This window comes from Nelumbo lutea, chromosome 3 (assembly GCF_056320005.1).
Source record: "Nelumbo lutea isolate HS-2025 chromosome 3, American lotus-T2T, whole genome shotgun sequence".
Lineage (NCBI taxonomy): Eukaryota > Viridiplantae > Streptophyta > Magnoliopsida > Proteales > Nelumbonaceae > Nelumbo > Nelumbo lutea.
Window position 1 is genome coordinate 40,318,327 of NC_142686.1, and position 27,450 is coordinate 40,345,776.

Here is a 27,450-nt window from a genome sequence, read left to right on the forward strand (position 1 = left end):
GATCTCCTGCCTAACAACCTGGCCCAGACATCGACCCACCGACTCACACAGGCGCCGACCTGACAACTTGGCCCAGATACCGACCCGCCGACTGACACAGGTGCCGACTTGACAACCCGGCCTAGACGCCGACCCGCCAACTGACACAGGTGCTAACCTGACAATCTGGCCCAGGTGCCGACCTGCCCGCGTAACACAAGCGCCAGCCTGACAACCTCGAGGAGTTCACCACCATACCCTGATTCTAACGAGATATGACGAGTCTTACCGTTTGAAGGCTTTTCACCCACCTAACCCGCGAGCACACCACTATATAAGGACTCCGACCCCCAAAGCCAAGGGGGAGGGAAAAAAGAATGGTACTCTAGCTCTCTCATTTCTCTCCAAGCTCTCTATAATCAAAATGCTAACTTAGGCATCGGAGAGTCCTCGTCGGGAAAATACCTCCGGGTCCTCTGGTTCAGTTCCCGGAGGTCCCTCAACTCCCGCCGCCTACAAAGGAGAGGAGATCACCTCACGCAGAGGGTATTCGGGTTGCGCTGCACCAAGGAGCTCCACCACCCTTTGAGTTGCAGGCCACCTAGGAGCAGGTCAAATGACAGCTAACTTAGGCATCGGAGAGTCCCCACCGGGAAAATACCCCCGGGTCCTCTGATTCAGTTCTCGCAGGCCCCTCAGCTCCCGCCGCCTACAAAGGAGAGGAAATCACCTCACACAGAGGGTAGTCGGGTTGTGCTGCACCAGGGAGCTCCACCATCCTTTGAGCTGCAGGCCACCTAGGAGCAGGTCAAATGACGAGTCCACCAGGTAGTTCTCCCCCAGGCAGTTCACCACCAGGCAGTTCGCCACCAGGCTATTTGCCACCAGGAAGTTTGCCACCAGGCAGTTCTCCCCCAGGAAGTTCGCCACCAAGTAGCTCGCCACCAAGCAGTTCGCCACCAGGGAGCTCGCCACCAAGTAGTTCGCCACCAGGGAGTTCGCCACCAAGAAGTTCATGACCAAGTAGCTCTCCACCATGGAGCTCGCCACCAGGGAGTTCTCCACCAAGCTGTTCATCACCAAGTAGCTCTCCACTAGGGAGCTCGCCAGTAGGTTGTTCTCCACGAGGGAGTTCGCCACCAAGTAGCTCATCACCAAGGCACATCATCACCTGGTCAAATAACGAGGTATTTAGCCAAAAAAAAAATTATACATCACAAAAAATTGGTACATGACCAGAAACGATTACATCATGTTGCTTGTGGATATATATTATCGACTTTGGCTTTATTCATCGTTTATCACAGCATGAACTACTATTTTATGCTCATTATAGAGTATTGGTGGCATATTAGGTCCATCACAGGCTTGCGGTGTCATTTTATATTCGCTGCAGGTTTCAGATAATACTCTATAAGCCTTGTGTTACCTCTGTAGAGTGTTGTCATGCTATTAGAAAGGTTCATTGGTTGTCCTGGCTCTGGACATTATTTGTAATTTTACTTTACGGTTTCAATTATAAATTCCATGAAGGTGACCTGCATGTACTTACGCTATCAAGCAAAAAATAATTAGTAGAAAAACTGTAAGGAGAATCTTTGCACATAACAATGAATAGTTGCTTTGACTCGATTGCTTCTTTGAATCCCAAATTTGAGCAATTTGATTCAATAGACAAAGGAATGTGGACGAAATTTGACATTTTGAGGGAAAAGATGTCAAAACTAGTATTCGGAAGAGCACTTGTATGGAGAGAAAACTATTGAGATTGTTGGAGAGCTAATCCTCCCCTTTAACTATTGTCTTAATGAAAGCTTAATGGGGGAATTAGAAAGAAAAGCAAGGGTTTGCCGAGATATATCATTCCTGGTAACCAATAAACAACTTTTGGCATTTCGTGAAATGAACCCATGGAGGGATTCGAATTGTTGGTTAGAATGAGTTAACGCTGTGGTGTGGGAGATTCGACACTAGGACGTGTATCCTTCCCGATGTTTAGGGATGATCATTCTTGGTCCAGCCCAGGAACCTGCCCTAACCAGCCTGCAAATTTTCAGGCCTTGTCCCAGAATTTTGTGTGTAGGCCTGGGCCGAGCCTAGGTCGACATCAAGCCCAAAAAATTTAGGGTCAGGCTTGGCGTAAAACTTCAAACCCAGCCTAAAGTCAGACTGGCCCACTGAGCCTAATACTTCACACTTGAATTATCAATTCAAGTATAAGATTTGTCCTTCCAAACAATGCCTTATATAGATAAAGGCAAAGCCTTAATTCTCATTCCCCTAGTAATGTGGGACTCGGGAAAACATTCAATGGTTGCACTAACTATTTAGTGTTGCTCTAAGTCTCGCATTGCCCATGAATAGGAATGAAGGCCTTACCTTCATCTATAAAAGGATAAGTAATCCAAGCCAAATCAAACCTAACAATTAAGTTTGTTTTTGGTTTCATGGGTGTTTATTGCCTTAAATGTTTATTTAAAAAAAAATATTGCTTTTAATGTTTAATGCTTTTGTTGTTTGGTTGGACATTTCATAAGCATTTCATTTCAAGAAACATTGGAGCATTGTGAGAAACAAGAATTTGATGTTTCTCCAAATGCCTCATGCACATAAATCCAAGTGTTTATATTTTTTAGTGTTTATTTAGTAAACATTGAAATCAAACAGTAATTTATGCACAATAAACACCAATGCCTATGTGACACTGATGTAATGACACTTTTTCGGTAAACACCCATAGAACCAAACAAAACCTAAATGAGACCCATGCCTTATTTTTTGTGCCATAGGGCTAAAGCCTAACCAAGCCCAAATTAACTTTTGGATTGTGTAATTCTTTTGTCTATTATATTTACATATTATTTATTTGAAAATTTTAAATAACTACTTTTTTATTATTTGATGTCAAGGGCCCAGAGTCATTATATTAGGCCCAGAAAAGCTCGTAAGCCTGGCCTGGGCCCATGGAGGGTCGAGCTTGGTCTTACAATCTAGGCCGGGGGTTGGCTAGGCTAGTCCTAGGCCTGATTTAAAGCCCTTATCATGGTGCTAAACTCGACCTGGGCCCGACCTAGCCTGACTCATGATCGTCCTTACAATGTCTCAGGGTGCATTGGAAGTCAGGTTGCAATTGAAATCACATCCTCTGTACCCTTGGTTTTTGCATCCGATTAATAGCAATCTGTCACAAAAACCATTTTAATTTTGAAATGGGAAGAATAGTTTTCGTCATTGGTATGGTACAAAAAATTTTCCATACCAGGGTACAGAGGATGTGAACTCATTGCAATAGTTTTCGTCACTAGTTCTGTTTGACTTGGATCACAATCACGTGGCTTTGTTTGTGTGCACTTGGAACTATCCGGATCATGCTCTTGGGTGGTGTGGATTTATCTAGCCCCCTGGTTCGGAGGGGTTTTTTATGTGTAAGAGTGCAATTTAGGTAAACTCAACTCAAGCTTAGACTGACTTAACTTTCAATTTTACGTGGACTGGACTTGGATTTTAGTGTCTTGAGCCCAAAAGTTTGGGCTTATCTAACGACTAGACTTGGATTTTAGTGTCTTGAGCCCAAAAGTTTGGGCTTTTTTATTTTTAAGTCAGCCTCAAGTTACCCTTATATTAGATTTTAATATGGTCTGATTCATTAACCCGAGCCCAATTTATGTGCATAAAATTTCAATTCAGGCTAGATTTACGTTAAACAATTTAGGCTTGACTTTGGACTCAGGCTGGGCTCAGGCCTTATGCCGAATTGTTAAGGTTAGTGCCTGGATTGAACTTAAACCTGGCTCAATCCATCCGATTTGCACCCCTATTTATGGGGGTAACCTTATATATTTGACGGCGCGATTTGATTTGTTTAACCTAAGCGGATATCCAACTTTTGGACTAATTTGCAAACCAGTTCATTGCTAGGGCATGTTTGTTTTTCATGAAGTGAAGGGGGAAAGTCTGGTAAATGGGATTGACCAATTTACCTGTATTCGGATTTCAAAGATATGTAGGACCCACGGAAAGTTTGATTTTTCCGGGTATCACTAACCCTGGTAAATGAAACCCTTGCGAGACTCGGGTAAGTTGGTTTCCCGAGTAGAGGGTAAGTAGATAAAAACTTGAAATCTCAAAGTTGCCCCCACAATCGAGAGCCTCTCTTCTGCTTCTCTCAAAAATCAGCTTCATCGCTGCTGATTCCCTCAGCTGTTGTCGCTACTTTATCAGGTCATCGCTGCTGCTCCGTCTAGTTACTAATGCCAAAGAGTTTGTCCTCCTACAATCTATCATCTTAGTCATCCCTTTGTTGACGGCACCATTGATCCTCCTAGTTGTCGTTGTCGCTACTCTGCCTAGTTGTCGGTACTGCTCATTGTTTTTTCATCCATTGAAATGGTAAGAAATATTACTATTCCTCTTCCCACCGATCCGTCGTTCCTCTGTGATGCACATAATGCATCTTATTTTTTTCATCTCATTCAAAAAATTGTTTCTCATCTTATTGTTCCTCTTTTATTGTTATTTCATTGATTTCCTTTTTTTTTATTTTGATTTTTTGTTTCCAGAATTCTTGGTAATCCAATTTGTTTAAAGGGTACCAGAATGATTTTGGAGGACATTAAACTTATAGTGAAGCGGAATACACATTTGGGAGTGGCGAAATGAAGGATATGCTTATCTCGTTGATCAATCTAGCCAGATCCTGTTTAGTTGAGATGCTATTAAAACAATCTTACTTAAGGCACGTAAAACTTAGAAAACCAAGAAATCTATCCCAAGCAAATTCTCATAGGAGCTCTAATTGCAGGTTGTTGTGTAACAATTTCGAACATACAACAACCTGAAAAATTTAGCAAAATGTTAGCTTTTGGATGGCCAAAAATATAGGAGATACTTATCCAGTTGACTGGGAAAAAATTAAGAGAAAAATGTATCATACACCATTGTTGTTGTCTTTTGGCGTTTCATAGGATATGGTATTAATTTCTTGAGAAATCAATGATAGAAGTTCTTTTTGTATCAAGTACAAGTGCATTATACACCAACATCTGGATTCTTTTCTTTTCTTTTTTTTTCTTTTTTTTTTTTGTTTGAGCAAAAACATATTGTTGTCAGTTTGGAATAATGAAAATGGGAAGCATTTTTTCTTTTATTGGTAGTTGGAGCAGGATTAAGGTACAGTTCTGGTTCCATTTATTGCTCTTTTCCTTTTCTTGTGTGTGATTTTGAATGCTTGTTTATTTTTTTATGGTTCCATATATTTCGGTTTTAATCTATTTTATGATGCAAAAAAAGGCTTATTCATGTCCGTTTCTTTTGATTATGATTGTCAACAGATTTTCATCCATGCAAAGCATATGCTCATTCTAGTATCAATTTTTTTTTTTTTACATTTCTGTTGGCATAGTGGAGATTTTATCTGTTCTATTGAAATGAATAGAACTTTTTATTGAAAATTCAAGAAATTGAGTCATATCAGTGATTGAAATTATTGAGGTTTGGGTACTCAATTGATAGAAAGGTTATTAGCATCTCTTATTAAAATCAAATCTATGATAGAAGAAAACATTTAGGTGCTTCATTTTCAAAACACCAATTAGTTTCTGAATTTTAGTTAATTAGTTTAGTTTTCTTAGCTTTGTCATTTTAAAGGATCACTACCTAATGCTGGTCCCAGCTATCCGAGTCTTGGGAGGGGTTAATCTCTACCTAAAGTCTGTTGCTTTTGCACAAAATGGATGTTTTCAGCCTCAAACCACCATTTTCACACTTTTCTTAGCTTTTCTCATATGACAACAATCAGGTGAATGATGAAAAGCATTAATAGACTTCAATTTGTCGGAAGAAAATTTTAAATACCTATGCAACAAATGATGTTCATCAGAAATAACAATTCTTCCACTATGATCCTACTTTAGAGCAACAATCTTGATTATCTATATTTATGACCATCAAAAAATTTGGCTTTGACTGATGTTGTAATTGTGCCTTCTTGGCCAACTGGTGGTGGTTCAGTTGGTAGATTAGTTATGTTTAGAATTTTAGTCACTAGATAATATTGGATTTTCTTATAATAATGGCAATTTGTTCTGGCTATTGGGAAAAATCTGTCTTTTGTCCTATGATCACTCCTAAACACATCCCAACCCTCTTAAACTCATTCCTACATTTATCAGATTGGAACAAGTGGTCTCAATGAACTTGAGTACAATCACTAGGGCTTGCCTCATAACTACTTATGTATAGTGGAACTAACATTAGAATTGGATACATAATCCTTGGGTACATGAAGGATGAACATCACATAGTTACTAATATTTAGAGTCACAAGCCTTAGCCTCCCCTAGGTCGTGAGGCTTGTCAATAGAACTCAGTGAGCTAGAACCCATTGTGACTCATCTATATCACTAATGTAATCAATCTATGCATTTGAGGTTATTTAGTTGCAATTATGTGCTCTAAGGTGAATGGATATTTCTATAGCTTCTTTAATACATTTTTAGGCAACCACATACAAGCTTTTCTCCTCTTGTTAGTTAAAGATGCATTTATACTATGGAGTTTCACTTTTTCTTTGATTGTTATATTGTTTGTTTAGTATTTACAGCTCAAAATACCATTTGATTACAGAGAGGTAGTGTACTTCCTTGAAAAGTTATTGCTTATCATGGGCAATATCTCAAAAGACAAATCATTTGATGACTTTTGTGTATAGTGAAGCATGAAATGGAAGTGATGTAGTAATGCAAGTTTGAAATATGATTGATTCAAGCTTTCTATCTCCACTTTAGGTTTCTAAAGTCTAAATTTTCAACAATTGCACCAAATGTGGATATATTTGGTATTGCTGATCCTTTCTCTTGTTGCAATAGAAATATAAAGAGTGACTTGTGTTAGTTCTAAAGACTCATCCTGAAGTTCCCATATTATATTACAGTAAAAAGGAATATTACTTAATGTTGGTCCTAGCTATCTAGGATCTTGGGAGGGGTAGACTGGATATGAACCTAACATTCAGGTTGTCAGAATGGGATTTTAACATTGCACTAAACTTGCCATTGTTGAGTAAGGAATATTAATAACATGACAATTAGCTTCCACCCAATAGATTATTGTAAAGGAAGGTTTTGATTTGAGTTCATTAATTCCCTAAAGCCTTCCTTTACAATTTTCTAACATGGAGGTTACTTTAGACCCTCATCATCATCATCATCAACATTATAATCAGACACAGGCTTCCTCTGTAGTTGTTTGTACTGCAGTTCCGACAAGCTTCTTTCTCTCCTCATCTAAACAATTTTGGCATTTGTTATGGGGTTGAAGGAGAAAATGGTGCACTCTACTCATTTGTCTATAATGCCATTGAAGTTTGATGGTTTATGTAGTGATAGAGCACCTGGTATCATCATTTTGTTATTTATGCTCCATTTGTTTGCAGTGCAAATGCATTGCACTGATACAAATGTATAGGAGTGCAATTTTTTGGTCAATTTTTGCTTCAAGTTTTAGTTTTCTTAAAAAGAGAGTACAATTTTTAAATAACTTTTGTTCCAGGTTTTACTTTGCTTGAGGCTCTACTACATTTGCATTGCAAATGAACAAAACAAAGGAATTAATTAGAACTGGGTAATGAAGAGCCGAAATGATTTGACATCTGTTCTGATTTGGAATTGTTGTGAAAATTTGGAATAAATTGGCGTACTGCAAGGGTGTATAGTGCTAGAGTTCAGTTTTTAATAACAAAACATTGTACTCATAATGCATACTGCAATGGTGTTGGAAGCATTGATTTGGGCCCAAAGGGTAAAATTGGCAAGATATGAAAAAATACCAACTTACCCAGGAAAGTGGATATTGCAAAAGAACATATGAAAGTAAACAATCTCATTTACCTAGGTGAATTGAACTGAACAAGAACGTGGATAAATGCATTTATCCAGGTAAATGTGTTTCCAAAAAATGAACATGGCCCTAGTTTATTTTGTTAGCCCTTGTTCGTTGCTTGTTTATTTTATTAATGGATAGTTGGTAATATTAAAGTTTATGCGATTATGCATGCGATGGAATTTTTCAGATTTTAGTCCATATCTAAATCCGGTCATTTGATGGGAGCAGGTAAGAAACTACTTATTTTATTCCCACGAGGGCAGGACCAACCAGAACTGTTTGTTTAATGTTTATTGCTGTATTGTTGGAGCCTTTGGAGCCTTTAGACTTTGAGCTGTCCAACAAAGTATGGACCAACAATGCGTTTTGGGCTCAAGCAATGGCAATTAAGGATTGCATTCTTTTAGGGTTAATTTCCTGAAACCTCCTTTGAAGCTTCTGAACGTTGCTGATCATCTCTAACTTTTTGACACAGTAGCAACTAGGGCCCTTTTATTAGAGGCATGAAAATGTCTATGATACCCATCCAGTTACTATTGTGGCTGGGTTTCATGAAAAAAAAACAAATTTTATGAACAATTGAAAGAGTTTGAGGTAACAAATTATATAGATATTTCAGACGTTTTCATGCTTGTTATTAGAAGATTCTAACAGGAGTCTACTTGCAACTGTTTTAAAAAAATTCAGGAAATATGATTGCAATTACCAAATTTCAAGAAATGTTTCAACAATGGTTAAAATATTCAGAGAGGAGGTTTCAGCAATTTACCATTTTTTATATATAAAGAATGTGGGCGTTTAGAATGAAGGTTACTAATTAATGCAACTGCATGTGGGGCTATAATTGGATTGGACTCAGATCAGATGCAGTAAAATCCGCATCTGATCCAATTACCGATAGCATACATCCGAATTTGACCCAAAATCTGATTGGATTTAAAGATTCGGATTCAAATCCGAATCCTAACCAATTCAAATCGAATTTGAATTTAATCTAACTTCGTTACAAATTTTTTAAAATATCAGAAATATTAAAAATTTATTTATTTATTAGCCTTTATATAATAAGTTAATAAATATAACACACTACATTTATTATATACATAAATTTACATATAATATAATTATATAACTTATATATTAAAATTAATAAATGTTATATTATAATTGGATTCAGATTTTAATCAGGTCAGATGTGGTCAAATCTGAGTTCGATCCAATTATTAATCAAGTGTAGATTGTAACATCCAAATCTGATCCAATTACATATATACATCATTTATATATATATTCATAAGGCCCCCTTTATAGTTTTACGACCACAAATCTTGTGACCCTAGAACACACGACATTCATCTTTTTTTGAGTATTATGTTAAGCATGAAATTGTCATTAATTTTTCTGTTATTGTCAAGAAACTATTCAATCTAAAAAGCTTAAATTGTCAGGTGAAGATGAGATCTTTATTCTCTAGTAGTTATGTTAATTTATTTCCATTATTCATCATATCTTTCCAATTCATACATGGAATGGAATTGGAGCCATTTAAATTGAAATTTGAATTCATTTTTGTGCTTTGTGCGTGTATGGGTATATCCTTAACCATATATGTACAATCAAATTTGGTCATATATATGATTTAAAAAGGTAAAACAACCATTTGAAGAACACCTTTTGTTGGGTTTCTTGTCTCATTGTCTCACTATGAATTTGTGGTTCAAAATCAAACGTTTGATGGTTAATTTGAACCACGACTATATTTACCAAAACATCAATGAGACAAACAGTCAAACACCACCTCAAAGTGGTATTCTGTTGATGTTAATTTTTGTTTGTTGGTCACAAGTTTGGATATCATGCCTTTGCCTTTCCGGTATCATACTCGAACCCTCTACAATATTGATTTTCAAGTACATAAGATTAATCACCTTTGGCATCTTCAAGCCATAGTTGTGTGGCATTAAGCAATGCGTGGAAGCCAAGGTTTTTAAAAACGAACCGGGAACTGAACCTGTTAGGGGACTGGTTTCCGGTAAAGTGGTTCAACCATCTGGGTTGAATGGTTTGACCTGTGACATCATAAATAAATTAAAAATTAAAAAAATATATTTATAAATAATACAAAATAGCATAAAATTAAATAAAAATAGAAAATAAAATTTTCTAAATAAAAAAATACTACAGTACAAAACACATAGAAAATATAAAAATAAAATACAGAAAAAGACACAAAAAATAAAAAATAAAAAACAGAAAAAAAACTAAGTACAAAAATAACAAAGTACATAACAAATAGGAAATACAAAAAAAGTACAGAAACATTCTAAAAAATATAGAAAAAACATCAAAAATATAGAAAAAATAAGATAAATTAAAATCTATTTAGTCATACTCATACATGTGCAAAAAATACAAAAAAAAAAAAAAACTACATAAAAACATAGAAAATTGTAAAAAAAAAAAGAAAAAACACAGAAAATTGCAAATAAATACAGAAAAATAAAACAGAAAATTGAAAATAAATAGAGAAAAATACAGAAAAAAAAAACAGAAAAGTGCAAATAAATAGAAAAAATTACAGAAAATAAAACAAAAAAAGTGCAAATAAACACAGAAAAGATACAGAAACAAAAACAGAAAAGTGCAGATAAATACAGAAAAATAAAATAGAAAAGTACAAATAAATACAGAAAAGTGCAAATAAATACAGAAAAATAAAACAGAAAATTGCAAATAAATACAGAAAAATACTGAAAAAATTCAGAAAAAAAAAACAGAAATGTGCAAATAAATACAACAAAAATAGTGAAACAAAAACAGAAATATAAAACAAAAAGGTGCAAATAAATACAGAAAAATAAAACAGAAAATTGCAAAAAAAATACAAAAAATAAAAAATAAAACAGAAAAGTGCAAATAAATACAGAAAAAAATGCAAAAACAAAAACACAAAAGTGCAAATAAATACAGAAAATTAAAACAAAAAATTACATATAAATATAGAGAAAATACAGAAAAGTGCAAATACATTGCTTGCAGAAAATACAAAAACCATATGTTTGCAGAAAAAAAAAAAGAGATTTTATCATTCTTTGACATCATCTAATCATCATCATCATTCACATAGCAAATAAGCAAGGAATTGAAAAAAAAATAATTAAGCCAATGTGAGTATGTGAATCTCTGTAATTAATTAAGCAAAAAATTCAAAGAATTAATTAAACTCACAAAAAATTCAAAGAAGTAAGCATTTTATACCTTCAGGTCCTTCACGGTCTCACTATCAGTAATGGTGGTGTGACAGTGTTAAATTCACAAAATTTGCCTCTGGTGGGCTCAGGCTTGGTTGCAGGTGATTTTTGCTGCAGCAACTGTTATTTCCGCTAGAAACCCCTTCTTGCCGCTGCAAAATCATCGGCTGCCGGACCTGTTACTGCCAGAACTGTTACTGTTGGACCTACTGCAAAATCAATGCTGGCCGCCATAGATGAATCTCACCGCTATTGTCGGATGCTGTAGGTTGTAGCTACTGTAGGTGGTCGGTTGGCTGTGAGGGCTGAGAGGAGGGAAGGGTTATAATGAAAATGGGGGCCGTTCTAACCCTAAACATCCGTAAGAGGTGGGATCTGGGATATGGGGGCTATTTTATTTTTTTTGTTTTTGTTTTTATTTTATTTAAATCAACGAAAATAAAGATGATAACTTGCAAACTGCTGCCTGGGTCGAACAGTTTAACGGTTGGGCCACCTAGGTTTTAAAGATTTACCGAATTATAGTATAACCAGACCTGGGGGCTGAACGGTTACCGGTTTTTCTGGTCCGGTCCAGTTTTGAAAACCATGGTAGAAGGTATTACTAATTCTCAACTCTGTGAAACTGAAAACTGCTTATCCTTTGCTGTCATTGGTAGAATTAGAAATGATTGGTAAGAAATCGGATTTGATACTTATACGACCGTTCTCGGTTCTCATACCATTGACAAAAAAAACACATAATTAAAGAGATATTTTCAATGCACGGCTATAAGAGGTTATAAGAAATACTGGGCTAGTTCATCCTCAAAACCCATAATCCTCTCAACTCTTAACTCTCCACTACTACCAGTAAGAGACTTTACCAATCAACCAATTGACATCTTCTTCTATGTAAACACGGTACTGTCGAGCACTGCTTAGGGGTAGTGATATTTAGCCCTCCGAAGTCCGAACCTTTGTTTCGAGATGAAAGGCCCTTGTGAATTTTTGAGTTTTCCCTCAGTTAATTTTATGACATACTTCAATAAATATTTTTAAAATCTTAAACTACCCTTATTGCCCTCCTAATAAAGCTTGGTTTCATTCCGCAGAATTGGTTTTACATGATAAATAGATATGCAAATACGAGGAATTGATGACCGACTGAATGTTATTATGCAATTAATTGCAATTCTAGCAAGAACACGGCGGGCCAGTATTGATTGTTGGAAGTCATACTGAGTATGTAAATAAATCGAAATTCCTTTCCAACTTGTATTCTTGTTCTACCGAAGCCTCTTAATAGCTTGCAAAAATATTACTGTGAATTGCAACAATAACACTGATGGATCAAAAGTGACAGAAGATGATCAAATCTCATCATTTGCATATTTGTTGACGTTATTTGATTGTTGTTCGGTCCATAGAATTTAGAATGGATAATTTAGTAATTTTACCTTTATCATTAAATATATAATCCGGAAATTCAGAAGAATATATTATCAGTATCAGTTATCACAAAGCAACAAAACAAAGGGGATAAGCGTTACCACCCACACAATCACAAGCCATACGTACAAACAGGTACAGGGTGATTATCTCTAGGGCCTTGCGCCCTTGGCAGTATCGAGCGTGCATTAGGATTTAGGAATATCTCCGATTCTTGTTATTTGGAGATATTCCCATGCACGGTTTGGATGGGCTGTGGGGCGCCCATAGGGAACGCTGTGTGGGACGCCAATGTGATCTCATTCCATGCACAAGCCACACGCACCTCAATCGCTAGCAACAGAATTTGTGAGAATGGGCCACCAGCCCACAAGAACCCCATTATTCACGGTGAAGGTGAAGACGTGTTAACACTCTACTTGCTTAGTGGTAGTAATGGGACACGTGTAAGGAAAAACAACAGCTATCACAAGCCTCCAACTCTGTGGACTAGGTCGTATCACCCTCCACCCGTTAGAAATTTAGGAATTTTGGAATTTTGGATAGAAGAAGATAGATTTAGGATTATAGGATACCTCCCCAGTCCCCAAGACCCAACTACTATAAGTCAATACCTTGTTTGTTCATAGCTTTGCTAAACGTGCTTTTAGTTAATAGTTACACCTTGCCAAATCCAAAGTCCAAACGCCAGCTAGCGAGGCCGAGGGCACTATAGACTATAGGTATTTAGTATCTTCTAGAACTAGAAGGTGACAAAATGACAGTGAAACCCCACCAACCACCACTCACACCGCCCCTTATTCTTAATATTTTGACAAATATAAAGAATGGGGCCCACCTCTCCCGTTGTCCTCTTCCCAGCTTCTCTCTCTCTCTCTCCCCCTTAATACTTACTTATTACTTAATACACTGCTAAAGATGAATACACGAACGCGGTTTTGGCGTCATCACGCTCTATCGAACTACTCTACGCTGCTTCTGCCTCCAACGACTCTCCGGCTCCGCCTTTCAGGTGTGACTGAGGAAAGATCAGGCAGAATATTTTTCCACGCTCTTTTGCTTCTCTTCTCCGCTTTGACAAGTCTACACGCAATTGGCCCTCCATCTTCCTCCCCCTCCTCTTTTCAAATAGTATATGTTTCCTCACTTCTTCAACCCTCATCCAAGTATCAGTCGATCACCCTCCATTACTTTACTTTTTCTTTTTAAATCTATTGTCGTCCTCTTTCTCTCCCTATCTTACGGTAGTTGCATTGAATAGGATCACCAGCGTAGTCTCTCAGATTCATCACACAAGAAATATGGATAACAATCAGCAATCTTTCTGGCAATTCAGCGATCAGCTTCGGCTACAGTCGTCAAACTTGGCTAATCTCTCGCTTAATGATTCGATTTGGGGGAATTCCTTCACTGCCAAGAGGCCCGAGGAGAGGCGGAATTTCGATATCAGGGTCGGCGGTGACAGTTCTTCCTCTTCTTACTTTAAGCAGAGGGGCTCCGATTTTAATGTGTTTAACGATGGTTGGAAGATTGGGACTACTATTGGAGTTGGAGCAGCAGCAACCCAAAAGAACGCTGCCGTTAATGGGGTCTTCAACAAAGGGGTTTATTCCAAGCAGCCCGTAAACAACATCAACATCAGTCACAGCAACGGAAACAACAAGAGCAATAAGAACACTAAGAACGAAGACGATCATGAAGGAAAAGGCGGGAAGAAGAATAACAAGAACAACAACAACAACGACAACAATAAGACCAGCGTTGACAAGAGGTTCAAGACCCTCCCACCATCAGAGTCTCTGCCTCGAAATGAAGCAATTGGGGGATACATCTTTGTCTGCAACAATGACACCATGCAGGAGAATCTCAGGAGGCAGCTCTTTGGTATGTACCCTTCTCTTTCCCTCCGTTTTATGACTCAATTAAGAGTATCTCCTTCAGTCAGGGGAAGGGGAAATTTTATGGTATAAAAATAAAAGTTTTATTTATTTAATTTTGCTTAAATTTGTTTACCTGTGATTTTGTTTGATTGTTTGTGTGCATTATATGAGAATGGGAGCTGGGCTGGGGAATTGGAAATTAGAGTCTGATCTGAGTTTCTCGATTTAATTTTCAGGTCTGCCTCCGAGATACAGAGATTCCGTCCGAGCTATAACGCCGGGGTTGCCCCTCTTCCTCTACAACTATTCCACCCACCAACTCCATGGAATATTTGAGGTTGTATTTCATATTATTTTGGATTCCATTTAAATTTTCATTAAAATTAAAAGAAAAAACAACCTTGGTGAACTTGGATTTCTGTAGGCATGAACTTATCGGTTGTCCTCTGTGCTATTCTTCCTAGCTGGAGAAAAAATAAAGGAAAAAAATCCTCATCTATTTATAAAAAAAAATCCATCTAAATTCCATTCTAATTATATCTTAGATTGCAAAGTTTCTTTATTATAGATTTTTTGTAAATAAAGTTTCATATGGATTGTGTTTGTGTGCAACCATATTTACTTGAAGATCATGTTGTGCATTAGGCTGCCAGTTTCGGAGGAACAAACATTGATCCAACTGCTTGGGAAGATAAGAAGAATCCTGGGGAATCACGTTTCCCTGCTCAGGTATTGGGTTATCTCCTTTTTTGTGTGTGTGTGTGGACAACGAATAGATAGGAGGCAAAGGTAGATATTTTTCTGTAAGAACATCTCAAATTGGTTAACTTTTCAATTATCTTAAAGCAGAATAGAACTTGCGAGATACCCATGGAAAATAAAAGAAGAGTTAAGATAAATCTGCCCTTGAATGAGAAGGGAAGAAAAATAAAAGAGGAAGAATAGAATTTCTTACAGAATAATTTTGCTCACGTAGCATACTTATTATTTAATTGGAAAGTAGCCTAGTTTGATCCAGTCCAGTTACTCCGAGGCCCTCTGAATTTCAGTGTGGCTACTGCTATTCAAGGCTTGAATCAAAGAAGATAAATCTGTAACTCTTGGCTTGGTTTTTCTTATTACTTCCGATGTTGTTCACGACAGGTACGAGTTGTGACAAGGAAAAATTGCGAGCCATTAGAGGAAGACTCGTTTAGACCGATCCTTCACCACTATGATGGCCCCAAGTTCCGCTTAGAGCTTAATGTACCGGAGGTATAGTTTGTTTACATATGCTAATTAAAATGATGCGAAGATTGTATGTATTTTATTGGTTTGAGAAGGTAGATTTTACATTTTAGTCTCACCGATTCCTATTCTGTTGTCTCAATCTGCAGGCACTGGCACTTTTGGATATATTTGCAGATAAGAATGCTTGAAGTCTTCCTGAAATAAAAACCCATTTGGCGATGGCGGATGTATTTTACATATACAGCTTTTTATTGAGTGAGAATGACTTGTGCAGGAGAGAGAGAGAATTGACGCTGGTGGTGGTGTGCTGTGCAGTGTGCACTCGTAACCCGTTTTGGCTTTGAGAAGAATCTTGTTTTAGGTTTTAGAGATGATGTTTCTGTATCAGCTTAATTAGTAACTATTTATACAATACAAATACAAAACATGACTGCTGAAGAGCTATGGGCTTATGGCCACCAATGAAGTATGTACAAATAAATATTATTCAGCAAAACAAACACATTTTGTTCCTGAACTGAACTGGGATTTTTAAGCCCATGACCAAGACCAAGCTTGAGTCTGAGGAGAGAGAGAGAGAGAAAAAGACCATTTCCTCGACTTTTCTAATGCCCAACGCAGAGTGACGCTATTGCTGATAGTAACGGGTGTTTCATATTTGAATTGGAAATTTTGGTTTGGTACATTGACCCATTCCGGTCACGACAATCGTCTCCATCTCCATTCTCAACCTCAAGCCAAACCCTACGCCCACGCCCACGGACAAACGACAAACTGTGGTTGTGGTCCCATTGCTGCCCAACTATACACATCACCACACAGACAAGGGTAGTAACTGACGGAATGGATCGTCTGTTCTCTCTCTCTCTGCCCATCTCAGTGTCTTGAGCGACACCTATGACATTACATAATATACCCATCCCAACCTGTGAACAAGAATTAACAATCAACACCCTCCGTTTCGAGTTCCGATTTCCTGCACTCAGTTTTATGTGTGCCGAGGTACACTCACTTCCGATCGAATTGGGATATATTGGAATTGGCACGATTGGGGTGAAAGACATTTATTTACAAGAAAACTTTTCAAACTTAAAAAATATAAAATATAAAAACTAAATAAAAAACAAATGGGGTTGAAAGACATTTACAAGAAATTGTTTCAGGTTCCCATCATTTCTTTTAACGCTATATCAGCATACAATTGTTAGCAATAGTAAAAAACGGGAAAACACCAACAGGGGCATTTTCTTGTATTACACCTTTCCTGATTTTCAAGACATAGTATTGAAAAACATTTTTCTGAAAATACGATCAAGCAAACAGCATGCATTTTCTCAGAAAACGGATTTATATTGTGACCGTTTTCTGAAGAAAAGGCATCAATCCAAACACCAAGATTTCCATTGCTTTAGTTATCATTTATGGAATAAGGAATACTGAACCTTGACTTAGGGAAACCAGGTTTAATATGGAGTACTCATGCTAATACTTTGGTAAAAATATGTTCGACATTAGTATTTTTTTCCTTTTTTTTTGAGACTCACGACTGCTGAAAATGTTCATTAACTATTTTATTTCTGGCAACAAGATTGCATAAACCCAAGTTCTACCGGAAGTGGAGAGGGAAGACAGAGAGAAATGTTCCAGCATTAGAGATTAGAGGGGGAAATAAAGTTGCAGGCGAAATGGCGGTTGAGAAGATGTTCGATAATACAAGAGAGAGAAATCAGTGATTGTTTTTCATTTAAATATTTATTAAATATTTGAAACTGGAGATGGAAATCGCTAACTCTCCGTTCTACATTCTCACATGAGGGATTGATGCTTATGTATGAAATATATTTCGATCCCTGAATGGGATGACACTGAGGGGGGCAGAGAAGAAAAACAGAGCATCTCGTCCCGTAGCTGACGGGGAGACTCTTTCCTTAACAAATCCTCTCCAGAATTCTGGATCATTCATCTATACTAACTAGACCTGTTCATGAGCCGGGCCGGACTTTCACTCTGTATTAACAGATTTTTCTAAGACCTATTTCGAGTCCGACTTGACCATTGGACCTACAACTTGGGCCCGAGCCCAGCCCTTTTAAAAAGCCCAAAGCCTGTACCTAGGCCCGAATCCAAAATTTAGCCCATACTGTTACTACTGCTGAAGCGGCTGAATAAAGAGAGAGAGAGAGGGAGAGAGAGAGAAATTATAAAGAAAATAATAAATATATATATATATATATTAAATTATAAATATATATTTTAATAAACATTATATTATTTATATATTTTATATAATATATAAAATACATAATATATAATACTGAGTCAGGCCGAGCTTTTTTGACAAATCTCAAGCCTGAAACACAGTCAGGCTTATTGTGTTAGGTCCGAAGTCAGGCCTGTGGGCCTAATTACATGACCAAGCCCGACCAGAGTGCAGGCCGGGCTGAGCCATCGGGCTACCTGGCCCATGAGCAGGTCTAATACCATCTATATCTATAGGCCAACAAAAGATTAGTAGAAGAAAAATTCCTGCCGATCTTGTCTGACCCTACCTTATGATTCTACGACTCGACGGTCAAGGAAGTAATTACATAAATGGTTAAAAATTTACCCCAAAAAATTCACTATCATCATTTCGAGGAATATATCTTAAATTGTGATCTTTGGAAATAGTTTTGACAAAAACTTAGAAATATTTGCACTATGAATCCTGTGCTTTTCGATATCCAAAATTTGTTTTATGTCGTTTTGGTCCAAGGGACTGAATACCCGAAGATGTAAAAAACCTTGGCACCAGATAACATGGTTAACTTGAACATTATCATTCACTAGTAGGCCATTCAGTATAAGAACTGTGTTCGTATTTGGGTGAGATCATTCTCGTAGAATTTCAACATATAAACGCTAGCCCATTTATTTTGCTAAGCTTGTTGAACACATTTATCTATATTTCCTCAAGGTTCGAGGTTGGGTTAACCCACCAATGCACTACACATGTCTATTTTGGCAGCCGAAACAACCTATTTGCCACCCCTAGAAGAAATAACACCATCCCACCTATATGACTATTGACAAGTTTGTACAAAAAGAATAATAATAAAAAAATGAATTATAAGGAAAATCTATTGGAAAATGCACTAGGTAACATTGAGCTTACTGAACATAAGGTGGAACAGAAAAGGCCCATTCAAAGACTTGCTCATACTGAACAGCAGCATTATCCCATGTATAATCTCTCTGCATTCCTCTTTTCATCAATCCCTCCCAAGAAGACTTGTGTTCCCTATATGTCCTAATGGCGACTCTCAAAGCCTGCAAATTGCAAATGATCAAAAAAAAAAAAAACCTGCAAATTGCCATATATTGATGTTAAGAAAGTGATATTTCCTCCCTTTATTATTACTCATGATCCTTTTAGCAGTATCAACTAATTCATGGATGACCCCCAAGAATGACAGGAAAGAAAGGACATCGAATTTCTAGCAAGCACATGACATGCACATGTTACAGTTTTTTTTTTTTTTTTTGGCTAATTAGAATATTGACTCAATGACTCATATTTTTGTTAGGCCAATGTAATAGGAGAGACTGGATAATGTTTTTTCTTTCGCAACCAATGCACCAAATGTCATTGAAGAAGTCCATTTCGTAGGTCAACCACTGAGTCATAATTGTCCTACAAAGAGGTAGCTATCATTACCATAATCCTATCGTGGGGTGGTGTGCTAGTACCTAAAATACTTTTTATAGTAAAAAAGTACTTTTTTATAGTAACCAAAATTCCATAATCCTATCATGGCATTTGCCTACAGCAAAGACAACAAATCCAGATCTAAAATGCTCTCTCAACCACCACATTGTTTGGCAATTGAGGTAGTTTGTTGGTAAATTGTAGCTACCTACCATGCATTTAATTGTTTGGCTTGTATTGCTTTCTAATTGGTAAATTGAGACCCAATAAATTTATCATCACAATGACCCACAACTGAAGAAACTTTTCAAGTATCAAGTAATTTAAAAAGATAGAAAAATTTTCATGTAATAGAAGAATAGGAATTGAACTTACTGCCAACATACTCTCTTTGGACAATGGAGAAAAGGTCCACCTGTCAAACATAGTTCAAGCAGTAAGAATGTTCAAACTTGTAAGAAAATAAGTTCCAACCAATGTTGTCAGACCCAGATCAGACTGTACAGACCATGATGCTCTCACTAACCAACTAGCCTATGATTCCATTTACAAAAGATGCTTCATATGGTGTAATTACAGCCATTTAAATAGCAAGTTGTAATATTGAAAACGATAGCAAGTTCTAGAAAAAAGTACATACCCAGTACCCTGATCGTTTCCTTCTTTAGCATACGGGTTGAAATTTTTTACAGTATCCTGCAATTAGGATGAAAATGTCAAAGAGGCAGATCATGTTCACAACTAACAGAAAAGAATATGCCTTTTTTCTTAAAATTGTACTCACTCTAAGCCCTCCAGTGCTATGCACCACTGGGACAGTTCCATATCTCATTGCATACAATTGGTTTAGACCACAGGGTTCAAATCTTGAGGGCATCAATAGTATGTCACATCTGTGAATTTTCAGAAGTTAATGAGCCAATTTTAACTGTAACTGTTATAGGAAAATATAAAGTGTAATCATTGGCCTACCCTGCAGTTATCCTATGAGAAACAGGAACATTAAACCCAACCCAACCGCAGAACTTGTCTTTATAGGTAGATTCTGTTGCTTTCATCCAATCTTCATACTGGGGGTCCCCCGATCCCAGCATAACCTGAAATAGATAGGATAACTCCAACTAGTAATGTCCAAGCAAAGGATAGAAATACGTGCATGTCTCTTAAAGTTATGTTTGGTTTGAAGGAAAAAGGGAAAGGTAGGGTAACCTATACAAGTTTTGTAAAGGTTTCCATACATTTCCTTTCCTTTCCCTACTTTTTCCTTCAAACAAAACACAGCGTAAAGGGCTTAGGATTCCTTGTCGACATCAACTTTTACATTTTATAATAACTCTAGGGTAGTACAGCTATTAAGCAAACATAAGATATATAGCATTGTAGTCTGTACAGCAACATGGCTCAAGTGCATCATGTTTATTTTCACTGACAAATGGAACATCGGATAGGAATACTGCAATCATATCAAAGTACTCAGCTAAAATTATGGTCCAATTTGGAAACATTTCAAGGTGATTCCTGAATTAGTGATAAAACACATCAAGGATGATCATAGCAAATATAACAAAAAAGAAGCTTACAAATTGGATGTCATCTTGCATAAGCTCTGGAATTGCTGACTGAATGAGATCAATTCCCTTTTGATTGTCAAGTCTCCCGATGAATCCAATCTATGAAAGTTCACATGTTTATCATTTATAAAGGAAGTCTGGTCTATACCACTGTAGCCAACAGAATTAAGCATTCACAGCTTAAGCTTACCATCGGACATTCAGGCCTGACAGGTAAACCCAGTTCCTTCTGCAAAGCTGACTTACATTGCGCCTGCAATGATATATGGTTAGGAGAGAGACACCACATTTCTAGGGTAATGCTAAGATGAATTAAAAAAAAATAGTGAATTACACAGACCTTCCCAGCAAGATCATGGACAGAGTAACAAGAAGAAATATGTTCATCAGAAGCCGGGTTCCACTCAATGACATCAATTCCGTTCGTGATCCCTGGTCGTAAAGAAAACAAATTGCATGAAAGAGACAAATAATATCTAAACCAATGGATAATGTGTCAAAATACAGTAGCAATGGCTTAACTGAAGAACTGGGGCACTGGGGAAATAGACATTTGTCAAATGAATTAAGCTTCATCAGAAAAATAGAAAAATGCCCCCCCCCTGAATATATTAGTATAGATGTAACTTGGACATAAAAACACTCCACATTCCACACACACACACACAAGGGGGAGGGAGGGTGTGTGTGTGTGAGAGAGAGAGAGAGAGTGAGAGAATGATGGATATGGATATATGTTATGGTAGCACAGCATATTGGATGCTAAAGACGGACTGTAATAAGGATACATCCTTTAAGTATCACAATGATGTTTTCACACTTAATAAATAACACAACTTCCTGGAACCCTTTTTACATGGTTCAAAACTTCATACCATTCAGGACATTCTTCCTACTGCTCAAGAGATCATGGAGACCATATCCACCTTCAGGAGTTGTAATCTCCCAAGAATATCCCTGCCACAAAAACAAAGACACAAGCAGTAGTTGACACCTCTTGGTCAAAGTACATCCAACTGAATCCACCTGCATTATCTAGTGTATCCATATATAAATAAATAAATAAATATATATATATATATATATAGGTAGAGAGAGAGATAGATGCATGTTCACGAATGCATGGCATGCATAGATATTTATGTACAAATTTTCTGCATGGTTCAAAGTATCAATACACCTTTGGGTATCAGTACTTTAAACCATGTGCCTTTCATATTGCATTAAATATGGACAGAAATCCCCCTGTCCCATCAGTTACTGGAATTTAACTTTCAATGCCTCCATTGCCAAACATAGAGAATGTCCAACAGATAACCCTTCCAGTTCACCAGGTAGTACCTGTTATTGAACCTAAGAACACATTCTAAGCAAGAAAATACATAATCATAAACTTGTCACCTCACTAACTGTCAATATTCGATCAACCGTTACAATTGCACCCTTCAGAAAATTGACGGCTTCACCCGTGTCAAGCGCATGTGTCCTTGCCCAGGTGGGGAAAATCCAACCCACTGCACCATACCATTCAGGTGGTAGTCCCAAGTTACTGTAAGTTGCTGCTGGCTCCACCCCCTTGCATGTGCAAGACAACACTTGTGAAGACTTCAAAAATTATCCTTACAAAAATAGTAAAGTACAAATGAACATAAGAAGTATAAATCTTTGTCTGATAGACCATTAAGTATAATCATAACAAGATTTAAATACCACTCTTTTAGACAAAAAAAAGTAAGAAAATACACATGGCACGAGTAATTTAAAAGTTAAATGTTTAAACAAATGACCAAGTCGAACCTCAGTATCATTGCCTGGTACAACCCAGGCAAAAGTGAATCACCCAGAATGCAAGTGCACAGTCTGGATTTTCTATATAGTTTACAGCAATGGCACAAAATGTAGCTCAAGGTCAACCTGCTTTGCCTGCCGATTGTAACCTGGCTTGTCTAAGACCTGGTTTTTCTGCCAGGTGGTGAATCCGCATCTGCTCCCCACAGCACATTGCAGCCATGCATTGGGAACTTCATGAATGACAACACACAAGTACGAGAAATGTTCCCAATATGCAGCTGCAATGTGTTATGGGGTTGGTTTTGGGGAGCAAATCCGAGTTCCTAGGTGGTGGGTTCAAGGGACCAACCACTGGGACAGGCCTGATCTCATAACACTTGTTGATACTTGAAAGACTGTATTTATGTGTTTGTAATGCTTAACTGAAACAATGAGTATCAACTGCTAGCTTTCCAAATTCCAATTATCTTTAAAACAATAATGATAGACTTTTGACCATAATTCACTGAAAAATTGGTTATAACCACCACTACTTTGAAGAAGCTTCTATGTGCTGTTATTCCATCTTTTCATTAATGTTTGCGCTTTATATCTGGTACAGGGTGCTAAAAAAAGGTGATCCATTTTCTCATTAAAAAATGATTCATTTTCTCATTGCCGATTTCTAGGTTCTTTATATTCTAAGCGAGGAAAAAATAAGGAGATATAAGGTATCATATAAGTAATGTACTGAAAAAAAGTGAGGAAATCACATCCACTTCAGTAGTAATAATTATACCACTTCAGTAGTAATAATTAGTGAATATTGATGACTAGAAAAAACTTATTTGTTAAACTAGGAAACATGATCTGATTGGATAAAAAATTTAAAACAAGAAATTTAATTAATAAATGAAGTGGTATTATGAAAAACATTTGCTTTATACAATTGTAGAAGTAGTTTTCACTATGTCTACCTTCACACTATCTTTCAGAAACATCATTTAGAAGTCTTATTTTCAAGCCATAACACAGATAGTACTTTATACATTATTTCACCATTTTCTGTGATTTTATCAAAATTGCTGTCAACCAGGCAAAAATTATATATTAAATGGTTCAACACCAAGGAAGTAAGGCACAAAAAGTATACCTGATGTGCAAGGTTATGTATGACGAGGATACTGCGAGCATCCTTGTAGATGCCATGCGGTCGATAACTAGCTGCCAAGAGGCTGAACCAAAAGACATGTATCAAAGAATATCAATTCTCCACTGGAGACATGAAATTTAAGAATGGGCATCTAATAAAATAAATTAAGAAAAAGCTCCTGCAATAATACCCACCCACTTTAATTGAATGAAGAAAACAGAAAAGAGGGGGAAACAAATTGAAGTAAAAGGAAAGCATATCACATACACTGGTACTAAGCTTGCATGCCAATCATTAACAAGGAACAAACACTTCTCACCATATGTAAACCCTCCCAATGGAATTACCAATGGAGCCTCACATGCTGCATGACAAAGTAGAGTGAACCGAAACTGCAAAACCAAAAGATATAATTTGTTATTGACAAAAAATGATGCTATTAGTGCTGATAAAAAATGATGCTGTTAGTATGTTAAGCTTAACTACATCACCAGTAGAACTACAATGTTATAGCAGTAGTGGCTTTACCTGATTGTCACCAAAAGCACCATAATTATCACCATATGGATTTCCTGGCCTTTGATAGGAAGGATGGTCAACAAATACCTAAACAGGAAAATAGTCAGCATCTAAGTATTGTTAGCTGGTTTTCACATCTATAAAACTATGTTAAGGACTCACCCAAACTTCTGGCAGGTTAAGAAATAAAATTCCCAAACAAAACAAAACAGGAAAAAAAAAAAAAAACAATTTGGCAAGCATAAAACCAGGTCATCTAAATCAATTCCTCCTATGTATGTGATGAAAACAGACTTACCCAATCAACACCTGCCCTGTACTCATGGAAGAATGCAACTTCCTGCAGTGCTCCAAAGCAAGGGATCTTTATACGGCATTGAACATCATATGCACCAGAAAATTTCTTGTCTGAAGGGGAACCATTCAAATATCTTGGAGAGACCACCATGACACGATGCCCATGGGCAGAAAGTGCAACTGGTAAAGAAGCACAAACATCTCCCAAGCCCCCTGTCTTTGAATATGGTGCAGCTTCAGCAGTTACAAAAACGATGTTATGAGTTACTCTAACTTGAGGTTCCTCTCCTTTAACGCCCTCTATTTCTTCTTCTATGGTCTTTGTTGCACTGGTAGTAGAGTCAGAGTCAACAACTTCCTCATCATCTGTATTGAATCATCAGAATCCCAATTTTAGCAATCAAGTTTCATACTTGTGATTAAAGCAACATAATCATACATGTGACACACATGCAGGGAAGAATTAAGCACTAGAGTTTTGATAAATTGGCACAATCAGATCATCAAACAAATGAAACAAATGCAACATTAAACATGTTATTTAGATATCCAGTAGAAGGTTTTGGTAAGAAGTTATAAAAGATGACAGTTTCAGCCATCAGATATAATTAGTTAACAATGTTCATAGCATAAGTCTCAGCTAATTAAATGTTTTTTATAGTAAACTAAATCTGTCTCTAGTGATAAACCAAATCTGCTGACTCCCACAAATAATGTGTATTAGGACTTTCACAACCATGAGCACATTGATCTGGACAATCCAGAATCTAGGCTGCTCTAAAGAAGGGATTTAGCAAAGTTTGAGGCCCTTTGGATGAGTTACAGCCACAAACTATGCCCATCCCAACAGTCTGTGAGTGTAAATTAGCATTTTAATCATGCAGTGCAACAATACTGTAATTAACCACCCTCTTAACCTAGACCTAGTGATTTTTTTGTTGGTGCGTAATATCCCATCTAAGGAGTCCAAAGTTTTTAAATGATATTGACTGCCAAGCAGATAAACCATAAATGTAATACCCACATCCATCAATATCACGTATGAGCAAGATCTGCACGATTGAGCAACAGCAAAGTAACATAGAAATTTCTATTTCTTGACTCAAGAAATGTCAAGGAGCACCAGTGCTGACATTAGAATTCTAGTACATTGTGTCTCCTATACCTCAAATCAAGCTTGCTGGAAAGATCCCAACCATCTAATGATTTGACGTTTCTTCTGGAACATTGGCTGAATGGTCAATGAACAATACATCTGACCGTAGGATATCAACCATTGAGGTTGCTTCTTGCCATAGTCCAAATTTCATAGGTTGGGTTCTTCATCCTGTGAGTTGTAGTTGCAGGTTCGGATTCATCCACCAATTTACTGGTGAAACTTAGATTCCATCAGTGTGATCATATTAATCAACTCTCTATGCAAATTCAATGAACAGAAGAATTCAGTGATACGTCAAGCTTGAGGAGTGATTATACAAATTGTTTATTGTAAGAGATAGCTTGGAAGTCGGGACAGTGGCGACATCAATTATCAAACATAAAATATAGCTTTCCTTGGGGAATCATTGAAAGGAACAGATAAAGGGAAAAGAGAAAACCATTAGAAATAAGCATTTAGTAATTAAAGAACAAAAACAAGCAACCGAGTAGAGTGAACATAATACAAGGAAACAACATCTGACTACCAGATCTCGGGAAGCAAATGTAGTATAAAATAAGGCGCCAAATCATGGGGATTAAAAGGATTACCAGATTCAGGAACCAGGTGAAAGCCAATAATAGAACCATCCCTCTCTGCTCCAAGTATTATCTCCGTTTTCTCTTCTCCTTCAACAGCAGAAGACCGGTCCCGAAACTCGTCTTCGTTCCTATCATGGGGATTAAAAGGATTACCAGACTCAGGAACCAGGTGAAAGCCAATAATACGACCATCCCTCTCTGCTCCAAGTATTATCTCCGTTTCCTCTTCTCCTTCAACAGCAGAAGACCGGTCCTGAAACCTACGAAACTCATCTTCGTTCCTATCTCTAACCGATCTCGTCCGATGAAGAAAAACTCGACCTCTGCGATTACATAAGGGAGCAAAGCGAACTTGCCCCAGTAGTCCCAAAGTTGGAGGAGTACTGGCCGAGATTAGAGACGATATGCAGGTGGAACTAGTGCGATGGATCTGCAGAGCATCCATTGGAATTTGGAATTTAGAAGAGACCCAATCGAGGAAGGAAGGGCTTCTGAACTCTGGAATGTAAGTGGTAACACAACACACAAGGCATCCAATGATATAAATAGAAGAAAACAAAAGAGCTGATCCGCAGTCAGAAAAAGCGCACAAGGAAAACGGGACTGCGGGTGGAAAGTTTGAGAGTCGAAGAGTTAGTTCGCTTCCCTTGAAACTCGAATTGTGCTGACACTTGGCCCAGGGTCTTCGGTTGTACATGTCCGTGTTTGTATGGAAGATGTTTCCTATGCGCGGCTGCAACGAACTGTGACGTTGGTGTGGTGCGCGCTATGCGAACAGCAAATCCGAATTCATTAGGGGTAATGATTATGTTCTTTTTGAGTTTTTGGTGCAGTCCCCACTGTGGGTTTGGGTTCCATTGCACAGCTAACAAGTTAGGAATCTTAGGAATATCGATCTTTCCTTCTGCAATAGCTCTGTGGAGTTCGAATCCACTACAGTTCCACTCGTAATATGTCTGGCTGACGTGGAAAGTCAAGTTTAGCCCAGATGTGAAATTATAATTGGGAAATATTTTTAATACACGCCCGGGATGTGCTGTAGGACGTTGTGGGGTGCCTC

General features: G+C 37.3%; 2 protein-coding genes and 2 long non-coding RNA genes across 4 annotated transcripts; 2 read left to right on the forward strand and 2 right to left on the reverse strand.

Annotated features, from left to right (window-relative positions):
* The first annotated feature begins 3,943 nt into the window (after nt 1–3,943).
* LOC148864422 (uncharacterized) lies at nt 3,944–5,125 on the forward strand. Its single transcript, XR_016109367.1, has 2 exons — nt 3,944–4,368; nt 4,539–5,125. It is a non-coding gene; the product is annotated as an uncharacterized LOC148864422 (long non-coding RNA).
* A 4,513-nt stretch (nt 5,126–9,638) lies between these two features.
* On the reverse strand, nt 9,639–11,479 carry LOC148864423 (uncharacterized). The gene is made up of 2 exons (XR_016108939.1): nt 11,119–11,479; nt 9,639–9,929 (listed from the first exon to the last, which is right to left on the reverse strand). It is a non-coding gene; the product is annotated as an uncharacterized LOC148864423 (long non-coding RNA).
* Nucleotides 11,480–13,456: 1,977 nt separating this feature from the next.
* Nucleotides 13,457–16,169, forward strand: LOC148864424 (DCD domain-containing protein NRP-B-like). Its single transcript, XM_088975747.1, has 6 exons — nt 13,457–13,708; nt 13,804–14,426; nt 14,659–14,759; nt 15,068–15,151; nt 15,566–15,676; nt 15,799–16,169. The coding sequence occupies exons 1-6, from the start codon at nt 13,461–13,463 to the stop codon at nt 15,838–15,840; spliced, it is 1,209 nt and encodes a 402-aa protein (XP_088831873.1). The 5' UTR covers nt 13,457–13,460; the 3' UTR covers nt 15,841–16,169.
* Nucleotides 16,170–18,537: 2,368 nt separating this feature from the next.
* Nucleotides 18,538–27,134, reverse strand: SS1 (glycogen/starch synthase, ADP-glucose type). Its single transcript, XM_088975748.1, has 15 exons — nt 26,400–27,134; nt 24,652–25,016; nt 24,363–24,440; nt 24,102–24,226; nt 23,835–23,916; nt 22,313–22,486; nt 21,787–21,868; nt 21,252–21,343; nt 21,102–21,164; nt 20,921–21,010; nt 20,313–20,437; nt 20,125–20,233; nt 19,981–20,036; nt 19,716–19,755; nt 18,538–18,961 (listed from the first exon to the last, which is right to left on the reverse strand). The coding sequence occupies exons 1-15, from the start codon at nt 27,085–27,087 to the stop codon at nt 18,803–18,805; spliced, it is 2,328 nt and encodes a 775-aa protein (XP_088831874.1). The 5' UTR covers nt 27,088–27,134; the 3' UTR covers nt 18,538–18,802.
* Between the last annotated feature and the right edge of the window lie 316 nt (nt 27,135–27,450).

Coding starts and splice junctions, on each gene's coding strand:
- LOC148864424 (XM_088975747.1), top strand. CDS start 13,461: ATGAATACACGAACGCGGTTTTGGCGTCATCACGCTCTATCGAACTAC. Junction 14,427..14,658: donor TCTCAGGAGGCAGCTCTTTG/GTATGTACCCTT, acceptor TTTAATTTTCAG/GTCTGCCTCCGAGATACAGA. Junction 15,152..15,565: donor AATCACGTTTCCCTGCTCAG/GTATTGGGTTAT, acceptor TGTTCACGACAG/GTACGAGTTGTGACAAGGAA.
- SS1 (XM_088975748.1), bottom strand. CDS start 27,087: ATGTACAACCGAAGACCCTGGGCCAAGTGTCAGCACAATTCGAGTTTC. Junction 22,487..23,834: donor TACATAACCTTGCACATCAG/GTATACTTTTTG, acceptor TGCACATGCAAG/GGGGTGGAGCCAGCAGCAAC. Junction 18,962..19,715: donor CCAAAGAGAGTATGTTGGCA/GTAAGTTCAATT, acceptor TGCAATTTGCAG/GCTTTGAGAGTCGCCATTAG.